At 35.2% G+C, this 19,797-nt stretch overlaps 1 protein-coding gene across 1 annotated transcript in view; it reads right to left on the reverse strand.

Annotated features, from left to right (window-relative positions):
• Nucleotides 1-2,881: 2,881 nt before the first annotated feature.
• The window catches only part of LOC140158998 (MOB kinase activator 1B), a 31,727-nt gene continuing 14,811 nt past the window's right edge, over nucleotides 2,882-19,797 (reverse strand). Inside the window, exons 2-5 of the mRNA XM_072182298.1 lie at nucleotides 16,237-16,403; nucleotides 13,503-13,596; nucleotides 7,381-7,514; nucleotides 2,882-4,725 (exon numbers count right to left, since the gene is read on the reverse strand). Coding sequence (XP_072038399.1) covers nucleotides 4,484-4,725; nucleotides 7,381-7,514; nucleotides 13,503-13,596; nucleotides 16,237-16,403 — 637 coding nt within the window. The 3' untranslated portion in view covers nucleotides 2,882-4,483. The remainder of the gene's footprint in view (nucleotides 4,726-7,380; nucleotides 7,515-13,502; nucleotides 13,597-16,236; nucleotides 16,404-19,797) is intronic.

The following is a 19,797-nucleotide window of genomic DNA, read 5'->3' on the forward strand; positions in this document are numbered from 1 at the left end:
ATAATAGCCATACCAAGAACATTGTAAGTGACTGCGTAATACAAAGGCACAAAATATGATGTTCTGGCATCCTCCCAGTCTGACAAATTTATGATGATAACTTACAATTGGTTTGATACACATCCACACAATTTCTTTCATCTCACAAAACCATACTAATTTCACATAATTATAATATCACACACATAGAAGCAATAGGGTGGGTTAAATTACAGCTGAAAACAATGAAATATTGATCAGAATTCAAAAAGAACCTCATCAAATAAGATGTACAGTTACTTTGAGATAAAAATGTATCCCCTGGACCAGGGTGGGCCAATTTCACAAAGACTACAGCGCATCGCATGTGCCCAAACCTGTTGTAAGCCCCAGAAACCATTGCGACTTTGTGTTGCTTGCAATATGAGACTTTGGGCACTTTTGATGCATAAGATGTGTTTGTGAATTTAGCCCAAGATGTAATAGAGCAAATTAACTTTCAAAAATATTTGATACAATAACAATAAGTACATAGTTTTTCTTTCTACCTTAACTTTCATAACATAAACTTTGAAATGCATATGAATACAGAGCTCTAGATACCCGGTGCAAATTGCAATCAAGTATGCTAAAATGAAATAAAAACCGATTCAAAGTATTGAAAAAAAAAACGATTCAAAGTATTACCATGGTAGCTCAAGGACAAGTAGAGAGTTAAGAAACCCAATATTTATCAGTTAAAACTGACACAGCCACTTAGACATAAAGCAAACAACAAAACATAATTCAACTTTTTTTGCATGATAAAACTTGTCTCCTCTGAAACTCAAAATTAAACAAGATTCCTGGTTTCAGAAAATAACCGTGCAAATTGGTATTATATGGTTTAAAAACCCAAATAAATGGGGCTTTTTGGCAAATAGCCACAACCAGACGACACTAAAATGCAACTTATGCAAGTAATCCCACAAACTCATTAAAACCAACATCCTCAAGGCATCCACATTTCTTTTTAACCTCTTTCATGTTTTAATGAGGTAGCCCTATCAAGAGGTATACTACATGTGCATCATTTCCGTGATCATTTATTAACAAGCCTGTGCAGCCAGAATTTAAAATTCAAAAGAGAAAGCGATGCTTAAATTACAGCTTGTACTTGTTTCCCCATAGTATCACTTAACAGTAATACCACTAATTCCAATTGTTTACATTTAAGATATCTCATCAGGTGAGTGCAAGCAAGTCAAGCGTCATAAATTCATAATAGCTGCTTCATGGAACTTGCATAGTCCTGGTTGTGCATTTCTGACTGTCCATTTTTTGCAATTATCTACCTAAAAGACAAGTGGATGGATCACTAGCGATTGCCATAATCAAGTATTGACTAAACCATTTTTCGCCCTGATATGGCAGTGACGTCAACACATTGCGGCAGCTGTTTTGCCGTCTATAAGCGTGTCCATGTAAATGCCAGCGTTTAGACCAAAACTGATTTGATAATCAGGCCAAGAGGTTGCTGGAAATATTATACAGAGCAGCCATTTGTTTTGCAGATACTATTAATTGCATCCAAAAGACAATCAATTATGCGAATGCACAAGAAGCCAATTAAACTCACTAACCAAGATGCCACATCTGTCTGGGATGTGGCTCTTTATGTAGCCTTTGGATCTGAACACCCATCTTACGAATCATAGATGCAGGAGACATAGGGCAGCCATTGTATGTGACTTTGTTGCTCTGTTGCAGCCAATCTATTCATTCCATAGGGACCAACTGCAAAGACTTAGTGTAATCCATCCATTATTAAACACTGAGTTAGTAATTAGTACAGGCTCTCACTAGCATTGTTATGCAAGTACTATGATATAATGAGGCTTTCGGTTTCACTATCAAAACATTTCGCAAATAGGAAACCTAAACTATGCAAAGCTTGGTACACCAGTGTTGTTGACAAGTCATGGTATCGCTCTACATTAGTTACCTCTGCTTGGGTTACATTCACTCACTAGTACTTCGGTATTATCATCAAGCCTCAGTCCAATATCACTATGTACATTGAAATGCAGGTTTCATAAATGTTTCTCATTGTATCATGTGGTACCATTTACAACTAATTCAGACCCAATGGGTATTGCCCATTAACATACACTGATTGACAATTAGTAGAGATTGTACAATGTACTATGTGTGATCGTAGTCATATACAGTAATATCAAATTTTCTGATACAACAGCAATATTTTATTTGAGCTGCAATCACAAATGATTTGCTTTCTTTCCTTTTACAAAACAATTTGAACTTTGGTGGCTATATCTGTTTTAAAGTCTTTTTAAGAAACATTCATGCTTTTGCAACTAAAAGTTAACCCCATGGGCACTACCTGCCAAATTATCTGCTTCTAAGAACTATTTTGATTGGTTACAAAGAGAGCTATATCATGTATTGTGCCAATCAGAGATGTCATGTGGTAAGAATATTTAGTATGGCTGCAAGATTTAAAAGCTCCCATTTTGATTGGTTACTCAGATGCTTATATCATGGTAATTAACCAATCAGGGGCTCTGTATGAAACACAGTAGGCCCAAGGAGTCAATAGCATTCACATTTGCTTTCAAAGCTACACTTTGAACCTAAAATTATTGACAATAACTCATGCATTGTTTTCAAAGTTTAATACAGTAATTAAGGTAAAATTCAAATTAAGGTAATTAAGATAAAGGAATAATATTTGTAACATTATTCAAGATTCAATATTAGCATTATTAACTTTATATTCAAATATTTGAATAATGTTACATGTACATACATTGTATGTAAAACTTTTCTACAGAGTCTTTTTGTTTCACAATAAATTGTTAATTTAATACTTCTGAAAGTATGATTTAATTTAAAATACCAATACCAAGTACCCAATGCGAGTCTGCATGCAATCTACATCAGGTATATTGATGTATGCGTTTTGCAGCTACCACATGTATTAGACTTGCACCAAGTCTCGTATGGAGTGCTACAGTTAATTTATTTATTTCGTGGTCAAGGTACACGCTGGTGATCGATAAAAGTAGCGAGGTCTCCTCCCCTTATACGGGCCGACCACCAATGGATAAACCGTCTTGTTGTCAAGACTATTGAACACCCAATCAGCACAGCTCCGACCACAGAAGAAATAAAAAATTAATTGTAGTAGGCCTATCAGTAATTTTTTGCAACTTACATCCATTGATGCAACATTGGATTATTCCACTTGAAATCCATACCCCTTATGTAAGACATGACATTCACAGGGAGTGTGAATTTCAAATGGAGTTACCTGAATGGGTGACTCCATTTGATATCTACTGGAATAGCGCATTTCACCATTGGAATTGCAGACAACAGCTGTACAACACGACAGCTTACTGCACATCCAACTCTCTGATAACACACATAAAAATTCTCTGTACAAATACTTATACACTGTAGTCATGTTCCCAAGGTATATATTTATACAGCACAACAAGCAAGTTGTTTTTTACAAGTGTTACCTATTTTTGTTTTGGACACACTATAATGAAGCTTAAGATGAGGTCTCAGATTACACCTACAGTAGATAGTAATGATACCGGTAATATATAGATTGATGGATAAATATGCACTTGGCAGATACTTGTGAGCTTCAACACGTGTACCACAAGTTTGGGTTAATCTCTTAAATCCACTGCGACATAATTTGTTCCGATTCCAGTGATGCAATTAGCAACTCTAATCCTCAACTTTTTGTCCAAAATATGCTGATGTATCACCTATAGCAGACTTCTTCATGGTGAACTAACACCAATGACTCCTGATGTGGTCTGTTGGCATTTTGAATGGTCATCTCAAAATGAGGTTCTACCCCAAGTGCGTGTTATATGTGCGTACACCTTACATATGCATACTGAATTACCACATACGCTTTGCAAAAGCCTTCTTGGGCAATGCTAAAAAAGCTTTTAGCATGTATGCGTTGCAGGCAGAACCTCGTTTTGGGACCAAGATGGCAGACCAGTGCAAAGGGCCACCTGTATTAGAATGTAAGGTTTAAGACAGGTGTTGGGTCTAATGACTCTATACCCTTTGAACCAGTTGCCAAACAGAAACACATACAAACTATTAATTCAAGGCTTGTATAACCTTTCAACCCGATTCCGCAAATGTCGGCTGGGATACCCGCTGCACAAAATGCTCTGACAGTCCAACACTACATGACGATTAGCTGAATCGAATCAGGTGAAGGAAAGCTCTAGATAGCACAGGTAAAGCTTGGAAGTTACTCCTTCAACTGTGATGATTAGTTCACAGATGTAAACAAAAAACTGTTGAAAACAAAGATATCTCCACTGCCGCATATATTCCAGGCACGGCCTGTTGCAATAATTTGTGCATTCACAATCATTCATTCTCCCTACTCCTCAGCTACATGTCATAATAATATTAAAATCATATGAATACATTAAACCGACTAGCGCCAATCATATGGTCCTTATTTGCCAGTGTGCGTTAATCTGTCTATGAGTTCCTGCAATGGTGCCAGTTCTTTCCTGTCTATTAGATTGAATTCTTGCACAAAGAAGATGAAATGTTTGAACGATGTGTTGAGATGCGCTTCCTCCTGGAGTTTGACAATTTCCGAGAAGTGCTGGTGATATATGTGTGCGTAGACCCTGAATAAACGCTTGAGTATTGTTTTCGCCATTGTGGAGAAGTTCTTTGGGAATGGCACACCTGAACAAGAGTGGGAGAGATGGAGAACAAAAATAAGTTATAGTCAATTTTTAAGTTAAATTTTCAGCATTATAAATATAATGGTATACAGCTACATAAAGACTAATAATAACACTTTAGGTCGGTTTCAATGTGTAAATGTTTTCAAAAGGGAATGATTCAAATGAAAAACTGCATGAAAATAAAAATCAAGGCTCCCACTATGGCACGTCAGTGAGGCGATTTTCTATTTTTGGACGCACTGTTCAGCAAGCTGCATCAATGCTCTCCCACTAAAAAGTCTCAATATCACATATTTGCATGCTACATTACATCAGAGACCTAAGCTATCTTACACTTCCCACAATGCATTTCTTTCATTTCAATTTTCTATACTGATTTACTATCCAGTGCAACATGGGTCGATATGGATAGTGACAAAAAATACCTTAATGAACAGAGCACATCCAGATCTTGCAAATTATGTTTATTTCATGACTATCGATCCATGTTTAGCCAGTTTATTCTCAACATGAAAACAAAGGGAATCTGTACAAAGTAATAGGAGTGTCATTTGATGCAATGAGGTTATGCATCATGTTGCAAAGGATTCTGGGAAGGGTAAGATATCTTCTCTGAGATCACATATAGCTGTGTGTTGTAACTCTTGGTTGGTTACAAGTAGCTCCAGGTTCACATAAAATCCACCCCAACCAGGATATACTTTTTTTACAAAAGTAGAGCCATGTTCCAACCCTGCTATTTTTCCCCAACTTTGAGTTTGTTCTATATGATATAATCACTTTAATAGTGATTATATAATAGTGATATATTTCGCCTCGTTACATACAACACATGCCTTGTACAAACTCAGAATTCCTTCCTGTTTTGTTCTTTAATAACTTACAGATAAATTACAGATTTCACGATAAAACCTCAAAACAGGAAGAAAAGGCAATTATTAAAATTAACCAAGATAAATATAGAGAAATATTTCGTAGTCTGCATCACATACTGACACATCTGAAAAGGCTGCCAGGTGTGACTTTTTTATTTTATAAGCATGCTGAAATATTAAATATTAATATGAAATAAAACAATGATAATAAAAATCCCACAAGGCAGCCTTCTGAGATACAACAGTATGTGATGCAGACGACAATTTCTCTAATCTACATTTGTGGTAAGTACATGTAATCCCTTACAATTTACAAGATGTAATATATGCCCCGATATTGTAACATTTTATTTTAATGTATGTTTCCTACACTCTTAGATATCAAAAACCGATCAAAGCAAAACACACTTCACATACTGCTTTCGGACATATTCATTTTTCTTATAGGATCTGATGATGCATTTATATTTGCTTTATTTCCAACATTTTTAATGACCTTTTGAAAAATAGCAAAAATAGGGACAACTGTCCCAGATAGGTCGTCTGAAGATATAGTGAACACCATGCATATTACATATTCATGTGAAACCTTTTTTTCACCACCAATCATTGAGGGTTTCCATATCTATTGGTCGAGCTATGAGTTTTGAAATATTGGATGAGACGTAGTTGAGTCCAATATTTTAAAACTCAAAGCGAGACCAATAAATATTGGACATAAAGCATCAAATTTTATCATTATTATGTTTTGGATCCAATATTTTCACACACACTTGGATTCATCAAAACATAATATGGTTGCAATAGGATTTGAACTGTTCATATGAGGCCAAATTGTTGACCGACACAGGGACATCCAGACTGACACAGTCACTGACGGCCACACAACTTGTGATGCATTAAGGTCTTTTCCTTCAGATGACCTACAAATCAGAGTTAGATTAATTCCGCAGTCCATGAGATACACGCACAGTCTGTGAGCTGTTTGTAAAAGCAAGTTCTGTAACGCCTGTTCCAATACCTTGTGTCTTTGTATCATATATTGCCTATGTGACGTCATTCAATCTTAAACAAATCTTACACATCTTGATTTGAGCATTTGGGGGGTTAAAGTGACCTAGACTTTTTATTCAAATTTTGACCTCCAAATAGTCGTCAATAGTCATGACTATTTGATGCCGACTAGTTGAGTTCTAAAAATGCTGAAGTTGTACAACCCAAAACCACTCCCTTTAAAAATATCTACTAACGGCCTATTCCAACTGAAATCCATATACCCCCTATGGAAAACACAATTTTAATCTTCCACACAGGGAGAATAGATTTCAAATGGAGTCACCAATTCAGGCAGTCCCATTTGAAATTCACACTCCCTGTGCGGGAGATTAAGGTCATGTCTTCCATAGGGGTGTATGGATTTCCAACTGGAATAGCCCAATGGCTCTTCTGTAGCTCTCTTGTGAAAATAAAGGTCTTATTTTCAAAATATGTGACCATCCACCACGAAGTGGTAGTGAAGTCGGCTCTAGACCATTTTCTGTTTATTGCAGATTTTGTAACGATGTACTTTCAGCTTTAGTATGACACCTCAACCAGCTTCATCTGACATCTGGAAGTGAAGTTATGGTTCATCAAAGGTCAAATTTCTTATATATTTTACATAGAAATCCATCTATTGTTTTTGATTGTATCTCAAAATAGTAAATGCCGACTTTACGACCAGTTTGTGATGGATGGGCACATATGTGAAAAACCAGGGACAGTTGTGCAAAACTTACCTATTTTTGAAGGAAACACTGTTTCATCATCTAATTGATCCTGTACCCACGTCATTAAATAATCTATGTATTTAGGTGCTGAACATTTGATAGGCTTTTTCACAGTCTGTCCATCTGCCCAATGATACTCGTATCTAAAAGCAAAACAGAATAGAAAGTTGAATGCAAACACACATGTGTGAAAGTCTAAACGTTATTTTTGTAGAATGAATGCATGCTGGTTATGTCTGCAACTCACATAAATATTTTTAAAACAGAATGATGTGTTATGTTTTGCATGTAACTGTAAGTGGAGATAACAAAAAGTGTTTCTCACATATGGGAAGGTTGCCTTTTGCTATATTCCCATAATTTCATTATTGTTTTGAACCTTACATTTAACATGCATTCCCATTTCTTCAAACTCAATGCTCAAAAGGCACCATTTATAAAAGAAGTGGTTATAGTAAGATTAGCAATCCATCTCATAACAACTTGGTAAATTATGTTTTACAAGTCCATTCATTTAATCACATTTTAAATGTTTCGTCTTCCGATTGAATGATTTCATCAGTAATGTGCCGATCAAGTGCTCAGCTGCGTCCCTACTCTGGTAAAACTCCCAACTCTCATTCCCAAAGTGTACTGTTCATTGCAAGATCATATTATACATGACTTAGTGAACATCACACTCTGGGGATGAGAGTAGGAGTATATAGCCAGTGGAGGTGCAGTGTTTAGATCAGCGCATTATTGATGAAATATTCTGATCAGAAATTGAAATGTCTAAAACGCTGACTAAATTTACTTGTGAAACATCATTTACCAAGATATTTTTAAAGAAACACTAGGATAAACTAGGATCTACAACATGCTCATCTATCAGGGCACAATTCATTGACCACAATACATTTGTACATTCATTGAATGGCCTTTGAAAATTTGGGTACAAAAACTCATACTCTGCAACTTGAGGTCAAATTTTGCACTCTGCTTGTTTAATTGAGGTTATTGAACTATGCCATTGGGATGAGGCCATTGTGGTCCATAGTAATATAGCAGTCCTGGTGAACTTATTCACAGAATCTATTTCAGATACTAACTTTCAACAATAATTCAGCAACTAGAAACTATGAATGAATATATCTGCAAAATTCATTACAAGTATCTGATGTAAAAGCAATTGCAGAATTGACCTACACCTTCAAAAAGTGCAACTTTTATGCCGTCTTCATATTCTAGGATCAAGAAGGGTACATGACCTTTGAACTAAACAATTCTAAACAGCATGCTTCATCAAATATTACTATTTTTCTGCATTTTAAAACTGTTTCCCTGACTTTCCCTTTTATACTACTCAGGGAATTTGTACTGAATAGGTACATGAATCCATGTAATTGTTCCCAGTAGGCCTACATGCATGTAATCAAGCATGATACATTAAATGCACATGCCGAACGAGAACATCTTTCACTATCAAAGGTTAATGCATGAATGCAAGCAGGGTGACAAATACAAAATGCCCCTTTTAACATGGAAGGTTTTACATTAGACACAAACACTTTCCAGGATCTGTGGTCTCAATGAGGGGAACAAACTTTCATTCTTTCCTCTTTTGTTCCCAAAACAGGATATTAGCAATCTTGCTGTTAAATTTCCCAGCAATTTCAAATTAACTATTTTTTCCTATGGCTAAAAAAATGAAAATAATTAGGGACCTGTTGCACCATATTCTAATTTCAATTTTAAATACATATCCAAACCACCTCACACCCTAAAAGCAAATAGCTTATGGACACCCTCTTAAAACATCTGCAGAACTCCCTTGTTGCTAAGGTTATAGTTTTACAACACTGTAGATTCTTGTAAACAAGCAGTAATTCCCCTCCTACATGTCAAATTAAATTGCAATTCAGCAAGCAAATTGAATCAAAGGGTCCTATTCTTCTGTGTAATACCATACCAACTTCTTGCTGAAACAGAAGTCAAAAGTATCAAGGTCATATTATCTCATGCATAGACAGTGAATTTTGAGAATTGTTATTAAAGATCATTTACAGGAGCAGTCAGGCATGTCAAGCGCACAATAACATATTGTTAACGGAATGTCAAAAGTTAACTTGAAAGTGCATCTCTACTATGACTGGCTGTGTTGATATTGTTATGAATAAACAATATCACTGATATGAGGTGATATGTAATGTCATACCACTACATGTGGCTGGCAGTGGTCTCATTCTTTTATTGAAGTCACATGCTTTTAAAGCTCGGTTCGAATTAGACCCTCAAGCATATGGATAGGCCCTATACCAATCCCTTTGCTTTTAATTAAATGGTGCCACCTCATCTACATGTTCAAGGAGCCTATAGTATAGGCCTACTGTATAAGTGGTAATTTTCATGAGGATTTTATTTTCGCGTACTTCGCTATTACAGCTCCAATATGCAATAACGTATTACAAGCAAGGGTAGCGCTAGGTCCAAAAGAAAATGCAAAAATGGGGGGTCCCTAAAGAAATATCGGGGGTCCCAACTATTCATAATTGTCTAGCCAATTCAATCTATTTGTGTAAGGCCAAGTAAAAAATAAAACATGTTTCACGTCCGGGTTTTCGAAAATAAGGAGGAGGAGGGGGCTTTTTATTTTCTATTTTTTATCGCAAAATTGGTGTAAATACTCATACTTAGAGCTGTTTTAGCGTATACAATAATGCCTGGAAAAAGGAGGAGGCCCTTTTTTATTTGTTGTTCTGAGAGTTACACCCCCTCTAATGATCACAAAACCTTCCTAAAGTGTTTCTTGTATCTTAACAAGGCTATAGAATGCATCCCAACTTCCTAGACATTTTTTGAAAAGTTATAACTGAATTTCAAAAAATAAAAATATATTTGAGGAAACCTCCTACAAGGAAGCGGGAGGGGACGTGAAACATGTTTATTTTTTTATTTGGCCTAATACCATACTATTTTTTTTTTTTTGGGTGGGGGGCAGGGGTTTATTAAATATTATTGTATTTTTTTGTTTTTCTTTCATTCTTTTCTCTTTCTTTACTTTCTTTTCTTTTCTTTTCTTCCTTTTTTTCTTCTTTTCTTTCTTTTTTTTTTTTTTTTTTTTTTTTTTTTTTTTTCTTTTTTTTTTTTTCTTTTTTTTTTTTTCTTTCTTTTTTTTTCTTTCTTTTTTTTTTTTTTTTTTTTTTTTTTTTTCTTTCTTTTCTTCTTTCTTTCTTTTTTTTCTTTTTTCTTTCTTTTTTTTTTTTTTTTCCTTTTTTTTTTATTTCAATCAAATTAGTATAATTACCTAATATTTACCGCCCGCCACTGGCGGCCCAATAATACTTTTTATACTGCCCTCTATTTTCTGTAGTTACCAGTAAACATACAATGGCTGTAAGAGATCTCACCGTATTTTTCGCTGAGCGATATCACAGCTGTTTTGCTGTCAAAATTTTCACTCATAAAGCAGTATTACTGTGCATAATATTAATTATTGTAGTACAATAAGGCCATAATTTGGTATTTCAGGGGTTCAGTTGCTTCGAAAATGATGTGCATAATGCAAGTTGAGGAAACTTTTGAGCCTAGTTTTATTAAACCTGGATATAGAAAACAACATGTGGGAATTTTTGTTGCGTCTGACGGACGCAATAACTCACTGCTTTTGCAATATTCATGCGTGAGATTCGGGTTTTGGTGGGTCCGGGACGCAAAAACGCAGCCTAGCGCGACCCTTGATTACAAGTATAGGGAAGGACTGGGCAATCGCGAAAATAACATTAGCGAATATGTGTCTCTCACTGCAAATCGCGAAAATAACTGCACACGAAAATTACCACTTATACAGTACTTAAAAAATGTACTGTCATTTGCGCAACCTATGTGATACACATCACTATTGAGGGAATACTAGTACAACTACGAGATCAAAGCAACAAACAAGTTCATTTAGACAAAGGGCAATTAAGTCTAATCCATCATTATGACAGGTGAATGTGCCACAGATGTCTTAATTGATCACCTGTCCTCATTAGTGATCCTATCTCTTACTAGCAACAATCAAACAATGCCAACAAGTGCCTAGTAATAACACACATGTAAGCTGCTTCCATACATGTAATGAGCATGTTTTCAGTGGCAATGAATTTTCCCTAATTTAAACTGCACACCAATGGAAACCATCAAACTCTGTTTATTAAATAGTAGTGCTCAAACTATTTTGTGGTCAGCCTACTATTGGTATGAGTCATAATCTCCAATTTTGCAAAGGTACATATACACAAGTCTGTATACATGTATTTTCATAACCAGCCTGAAGATGGGTAGGTTCAACAGTGTTAGAAAGAGTCCAGACTTTGCCACGTTTGTGTGTCACCCATGGAAGGCAAAATAGTGAACCTGAACCTCCGGATTACTTTGCCATGGGCCCGGTTTGATTTAAAGTGTACAGTGCTTATGTGTTGTACTGATAGATGGAGATGTGCCCTCCCTGGTGCCCTCCCACACTTTTTGGGTAAAAGACCAATTTTTCATTTTTTATTGTTTTTAGCCACTTTTTGATCATTCAAGTCAAATGCCACCACCCCCCCCACCCCACACACACACACTTTTCCAGACTGATTGACATCACTGTGCACACTGTCATTTGATGTCGGGTTTTGGTCGATAAATGCTGGATGTACACTATTTATGTCTCCTTATGCTTGACAAATCAATAATGGTGGCCTATAAACATAGCATTATGCAAAGGGCTATTCCTTGCACTACTTTTGGGCTCTGTTACTTTAGTAAACTATCCAGAGAGGTTGCGTTGCACGCTCGGCTGATCGTTTCCTTGGTTACTCGCTCTACATGCTCGCTAAATCCACAAGGGCCCCAGACCGCGGCTTTAGTCTAATATATTCGGTAGGACCCGACAGCCAGTTTAAATATTCTAATGAACATGTCGGTATCTTCCAAAATGGATCAAATGTAATATTCTGTTATTTTAGTATTTAAAATCATCCACACTATCTAATACGAAACTGCATACTATGAGTATATTTGTACTCCATTTATATTCGCAGAAGCAAAAGAGGCACACCTATTAAGCAAAGCTTGAGCCTTGTACATGTGTCATCCCCACCCAAGATTTGAAAGTAAATCACTTCTACAGATATTTCTTAATTGCTCTTGAATCACTTAGCATCCTCTCTACTATAACGTGACAAAATTTGACACGAGACGTGCTAAAATCATCATCATCCTCACTCTCTGCAAACAGGGAGACCGATAACGAGCACACCTCGTTACACCTCGTTAGCAAACCAATACACACCCTCAGTGCAATTAATTTTGAATTGTCTCTTAAGATGATTTTAACAGAGCCTTGCCATGACACATATAATGCTAGTAATTTGACTGGGAGTTAGTATTTTATATTTGCACGGTTTTAAATTGATGTACAGCTGTACTTGACATATACATATGCTGCAATACAACTGTGATGCATCGTAAAAAACCAGACACACCCAGATATAATGGGGTTGGCTTTCAAATCAAATAATTTTAATACTATTTTCGGATGTTGTTAGTGTCCTCTATTCCAAAATGTTACACGTCTTTGTAGTTGGGATTAACGTGTACAACCCAGTCCTAACTACTTCCCATGACAGACAGTGTATTCAAAATCCTCAATAATAAGCGATAATAATTGTGAGTGTATCACTGGCAGTGTTAAGTAATAATCTCTGCGGCCTACTTTCATCAGCTTTTGAAAATCTGTGCATCAGCAATAGAAGAAAGTGCTTCTTAATCACTCCAGCTGTCAACAATTAGGCTGTTACAGTTGAAATCCATACACCCCCTTTGGAAGGCATAACCTGAATCTTCCACACCGGGTGTGTCAATTTCAAATGTAGTCAACCATTCAGGCAACCCATTATTTGAAATATATACAATCCCTGTGCAGAAGAGTAAGGTCATGTCTTCCATGGGGTGTATGGATATCAACTGGAATAGCCCTTATTTCACTGTCTGCAACAAAAAGTGATCTGAATGTGATGAAAATGAGATTTTCTGTCAACCTTCGACTGTGTGTGCAAACACCCACATTCAGCCAGCCCTTATAGATCATGTTGTTCATTTGTTGCTGAATAAAATATGCTTACCTTGGGCCTGCAGACATAATAGGGCATACTTCAGGTGTGCAGAATTCTGTGATGGTACCATACAACATATTTATTTGATTGAAGAAATCAACAGCTGAGAAAGAAGTAAACAAAAACAAAATATACTCAGTGTTTTAGATAATGCAAACAGTTGATACACACAAATAGACATAGGGTGCTGTTATCTAAAGAATATACACTGCTTCACTTACCGCCCCACATATTTGGCATTTTTAAAAAAGGGTGTGTTTTTTTTGGGGGGAGGGAGCTATCATATCCAAGCTTTCATTACTATGATATTGCATTTAGGTAAAGATTAGGGTTATAGTCAATTATAAGAATATACACTGCTTCACTTACCGACCCACATATTTGGCATTTTTAAAAAGGTGTTTTTTTTTTGGGGGAGCTATCATATCTAAGCTTTCATTACTATGATATTGCATTTAGGTAAAGATTAGGGTTATAGTCAATTATAAGAATATACACTGCTTCACTTACCGACCCACATATTTGGCATTTTTTAAAAAGGTGGTTTTTTTTTGGGGGGGGAGCTATCATATCTAAGCTTTCATTACTATGATATTGCATTTAGGTAAAGATTAGGGTTATAGTCAATCATAACGATCAGGAAAGAAGTATTTTGAAACTGGAATTAGTATTATATTACATTTTAGGATAATGTGGAGGAGGAATCCATTTATCTCTTATAAGTATCAAAATCAGATAATTATCTACTATCAGGAATGCACAATTTGAAATTTATTCTTTTGTATTTCTATACATTTAGTTTGACCAGCAGATGACCTGATAACACTATGGGTAAGTAATCCAAGTGTGACTTAAAAGTTTCAGAAACCTTGTCTTTTGTTTTCCTTATGTCTGGCACACTACATGGGTGCTATTATTATCGTATGTTGCTATGCTACACTCCTTCAAGGTGTAATGGTAAACCAAAATTTAAAACAATTAGTTTAGGTGAATAATTGACCATTAAATAAGAAACAGAAATCATTTTATCCCTAAAATGTTCACTTTGTTGACTGGTTACTACACTTGAAGTAATTTACTGTTAAAACTTCATTGCATTGGAAATAACGTTTATATGTATCAACTGAATCAAGTATTTAGTTATAGGTGCAGGTATAGCCAAGGTAACCACACTGGGCAAAGGTGTGATATAAAATTGGATGAAGAGCCAATACAGGGTCTATGATTGAGCACAATACACCAATTTATTGGTCGAGCTATGAATTTTTAATGGACACAGCACTCAAAATAAATGGGAGCCAAGGGCAATTTGCCCCAAAAATGCCAAAATAGCCCTCAAGAATTTAATTACAGGGCAATTTTTAATAGAAAGTGGCCCATGAAAGGATTCTATTTTGAGGCTTGTGGCTCCAAGTAAATGGGGATTTAGGTATTTAGAACACAAAACCCTTAAAGTAGCCCATAAAAGTTAAATTACATTTTTAAAAGTAGCCCCCAATATTTGAAATCTAATTGGGCAAGAAGAAGTCCAGTACAATATTCAAAAAACACACAGTGAGACCAATACATTTGTGTATTTGTGTCAAACAAAATCCATACAAATTTAGTATCATCATTTCAGAATAGCCTTTCTGAGTATGCAAATGAGGCTACATTACAAGTGGTTAAATAATTGGACAGGTAGGTATATGCATAAAGGTATCTGATGTAAGATTCTGAAAGCATAATAATGCTAAATATTGTCCTTCAAATGCCTCTGAAGTCTGATGAATTAATCTATTCAGTAGGCTGGTTTCAGTGTGTCTTTAAGTGCTCTCACTTCCTTTTCATAATGCATTTAAAGAATGATTACTTTAAAATGCTTGCTTGTCACAAAAAAGATTTTTAAGTCACAAAAAAGGAAATGCATTTAAAGCTGTCTATTGTGGCAACAATGGTTTTTCAGCGAATACTATCCATCTCCTGTTTACTACTATTCAAAGCTTGGGAAAGCACACACTTCAACCAATTCTACAGCTTTTGACAATTTGTTAAAATACAAAATTTAATGTTTTTCCTGTGAAATACTGACAAAAATCACTTTAAAAGAATGCTATCTGACATACCCACAGAATTAGAGAAGGAGAACCAAGACTCGATCACCATCTTGATACAGGCATAGCATGGAGCAAAAACTGGGGGTAATCGGTTTCCCTCAGAATGCGCACGAGGCAGTCGTTGTCATGTAAGCGCAACATGGATGATGGGCATATTTTCTTGGTACTTGCGTGCAGGTCGTATCTTGATGCGACCTGCACGCAAGTACCAAGATGAATCAGATGAGATGCAAAGTTGTTTTTGTTCGTCTTCGCGCACCATCGGCAAGGACCGAATACCCCCCAATTTTCTACCCATAACTGATGGCGCGATTGTATGTGGCGGTATAAGGAGTCCCGGTTCTCTTTCTCTAATTCTATAGACATACCTCTTTAAATACAATATATGAAATTTGTTTTCTTTGCTCAATTCAACACAAACCTGAATTAGTAAAATATCTTAATTTCAGTTGAACATGATCCTTTTATAACACAGAATGAGACAAGATGACCCAACAATGTAGTTGGACAACTAAGGAAAGAATGGGGCAAGTTTTTATAAGCCTCCTGTCACCCGGATACCTCACAAACTTGCAAGACACATCCACGATAAATATCAGATGAAACCGACCGTAGGATAAAACATTTCCATACATTAGATGACTTACTATTTACAGCTACCCATTCATTGAGATCTTCTCCATCTGGTAATGACACGGCTTGTCTCAAGTTACCACTACCTAATGTTGCTTCTGCATGTTTCATCAGCTCATATTGGTGTGTCCCTTCAGGAATGTTCTTCTTTGGTCTAAAGGTCTTCGCTGACCTTCCACCACTACAAGATAATAAAAAGAAATATAATATACTATTATTTTAAGATGTTCATTTACATTAGTGAACAAGGAATTGCCACTACAAGATAATCAAAAGAATTATAATCATATTATTTTAAGATGTTCATAAATATTAATGATCAATGAATTGCATTTTCAACTCACATTTGCCACACATAATGCCTCTGTGGCAGATGATCTTTCTTTACCCAAAGAATTACAGTAAAATTATACACATGATTTGTTGGGAGTGGCTTTCTTTTCCTTGATCTTCATCTGCAATGTTTCTTTATATAGGCCAGCTTTTTGGTCCTTTCAGGACCCAAGTGTACTTCCACACAGAGCGACCCTTTAAATTACAAACTTATATGGTCTCACTCACCCAAAGACCAGGATAAAGGTCCCATATTTTGCCATAGATGAGTTGTCACAAAAATTTCCATGTTGAAGACACTTTGACAAATCAATCTTCATTTGTTGGATACTCAAGGGGGGAGGGGAGGGGGGAGGGGGCCGACCAAATGGTTCAAGTTCCTGTGCCCCTTCTCCCAAGCCTTTCCTGTAGGCCTGTTGGTTATTTCCCCATGAAAAACATTGTTATCTTCAGTATAAATTAAATACCCAGTAGTTTAAAGAGTGCTGCCACAACTCTGTTGCGCCTTCAGCACTCCATCGCAGCTTCATCCATCCCCTCTCGGTAAGGATTGTGAGTTGTCTTTGATCCCTGCTTTGACAAAGACTACTATTGGGGACAGAATTTAGAATTCTCTGTGCAAAAAAGACAATATTTTGCTACAGGATGTGGAGGACATCAACAAGGTCAATGTCACTTACAAGCACCCTTTACATATATTTAAATATTGCTCATGTATTTAAGACACTTAAATGAGCCAGGTCTAGGTCAAATCTAATAATATCGCTAGAGCCAAAGTGCCTGTTAAGCTGTGATTTTATAGATTTTCAAATAAGAGATCACAATCATAAGATTGAAATCAATCAACTGTCAAATCATGCAAACTATCTTCAATATATATACCATACCTTGCATAAATCAAAGACCCTAAATGAATGGAAAGATGACTTGAAATTTTGTTGATGAAAAATATTGGAGTGTTTGAAGCTTGAATTATATTACTTGTCTTTAATTAAAGGGACAATTTTATTTTGTCCCCTCGCGGAAATCAAATGGTGCGCCTTTAAATTACCGTGATTCGTCCGAGTATAGTCCCACGCTCGAGTATAATCCCACCCCCATTTTTCGAAAAATTTCAGAAATTGTTTTTAAAAAAAAATTTTTTTTTTTTTTTTAATTTTTTTTTTTCGTTTTGGAATATCCCTGGACCTAGACCTAGAAAATTAAAAAAAAAATTATAAAAAAAAAAATTTAAAAAAAAAAAAAATTTCAAGATATTTTGTATTTTTAATATGAAAATTGATAATTTGTCTTCATGTCATACACTATTAATGATTTCAAAATGCATTGAATTTGAATGCATTTTGAAATCATTAATAGAGTATGACATGAAAAACAAAGTATCAATTTTCATATTAAAAATACAAAATATCTTGAATTTTTTTTTTTTTTTTTTTTTTTAGGTCAACCATGAATGATCCTAGCATCTAGGTCTAGGTCCAGGGACACTCCAAAACCGGAAAAAATAAACTTTTTTTGATATTCGAGTATAATCCCACCCCCAATTGTGAAAAATTTTCACATAAAAAACGGGTGGAACTATACTCGGACCAATACGGTAATATGATCAAATTTTCTATAAATACTTGCTTGTATTGTAAAATTTAAATAAACTTTCAAAAGATTCATTTTGGCAATATTACATAAAGCCAAATATACTGTATATTTACATAATGATAAATAAACACAACTAATAATATTCCTATAGACTATAGTCATCATTATGTGGGTGCAATATTTATAGAACTTGACCTTACCTTTACATAGTTATCTGTATATTACTTAAAATATACCTAATCCAACCTATAAATAACATCCCAAGTCAATTACTATGCAATCATTTAACGATAAAATAGTTTACAACGCAAATAACAACATCTGTAGAAAACAAAGGGGAGGATGTTTGCTCAAAATTGTGAGGAAATTAAAATCTATTAACGCTGAGTACAAAACCAGTTAAAAACCTTTATTTGTTTAGCTGTACAAAAATGCAAATAAATTGAAAGAGCTATAAAAATTGGCTAACAAAGGATGCAAGCATGTGACCTTTGAATTGTGCTAAAGTAAAGTCCAGTATTTTTTTACCATGGGGTGACCAGCTGTATATGATATGGATTTGATAATTAGGATAATTATATTTATGATAAACACAATAGGCAGAACGAAATTTAACTACAATTAGTCAGGATAATAATGATCCATCATTGATCAGCACCCATTCCATCATCTTGTATTGTGTCCAAGATATACAATATGCTTGTATTTACAAAATTTTACAGTCCATGTCTGATTTCATATAAGGCCGAGTAAAAAAAACAACATGTTTCTCGTCCGCGCCCTCCTCATTTTTGAAGATTTTTCAAATTTCTTTTTATTTTGAAAACTTTCAGTTATAACTTAGAAAAAGATGTTTCAGAAGTTGAAACTTATTTTACGGCTTTGTAAATGCATAATACATCATTTAAGAAGAGTTTTGTGATCACTAGAGGGGTCTACCTCTCAAAACAATAAAATAAAAAGGGCCTCCTCCTTTTTCTCAGATATCAATCTGTATGTCGAATACCCGAAACATGGTGCCAAATACAGGTATTTAGCGTTGTTTTCCAATAAAAAATAAAAAGCCCCTCATTCTCCTATTTTTAAAAATCCGGACGAGAAACATGTTTTTATTTTTACTTGGCCTAAATCATATTTTTATATGCGAGTGTAGGTCTAGTTTAGTGTATTTTTTGTTACATTGTATGTTACATCTAGATCAAAATAATGGTTTCCAGGCTTTGCTCCGTAAAAAAGTTTTAAAAATAGAATAATTAGTATTGTTTACTGTTGATGCTGTTCTTCTTCTTGTTAGGCCAAATAAAAAAATAAACATGTTTCACGTCCCCTCCCGCTTCCTTTTTTGAGGTTTCTTCAAATATATTTTTATTTTTTGAAATTCAGTTATAACTTTTTGTAAAAATATGTCTAGGAAGTTGGGATGCTTTCTATAGCCTTGTTAAGATACAAGAAACATTTTAGGAATGTTTTGTGATCATGAGAGGGGTGTAACTCTCAGAATAACAAATAAAAAAGGGCCTCCTCCTTTTTCCAGGCATTATTGTATACGCTAAAACAGCTCTAATTATGGGTATTTACACCAATTTTGCGATAAAAAATAGAAAATAAAAAGCCCCTCTTCCTCCTTTTTTTTTTTTAAACCTGAC

The sequence above is a fragment of the Amphiura filiformis genome, chromosome 8 (genome assembly GCF_039555335.1).
Source record: "Amphiura filiformis chromosome 8, Afil_fr2py, whole genome shotgun sequence".
NCBI lineage: Eukaryota > Metazoa > Echinodermata > Ophiuroidea > Amphilepidida > Amphiuridae > Amphiura > Amphiura filiformis.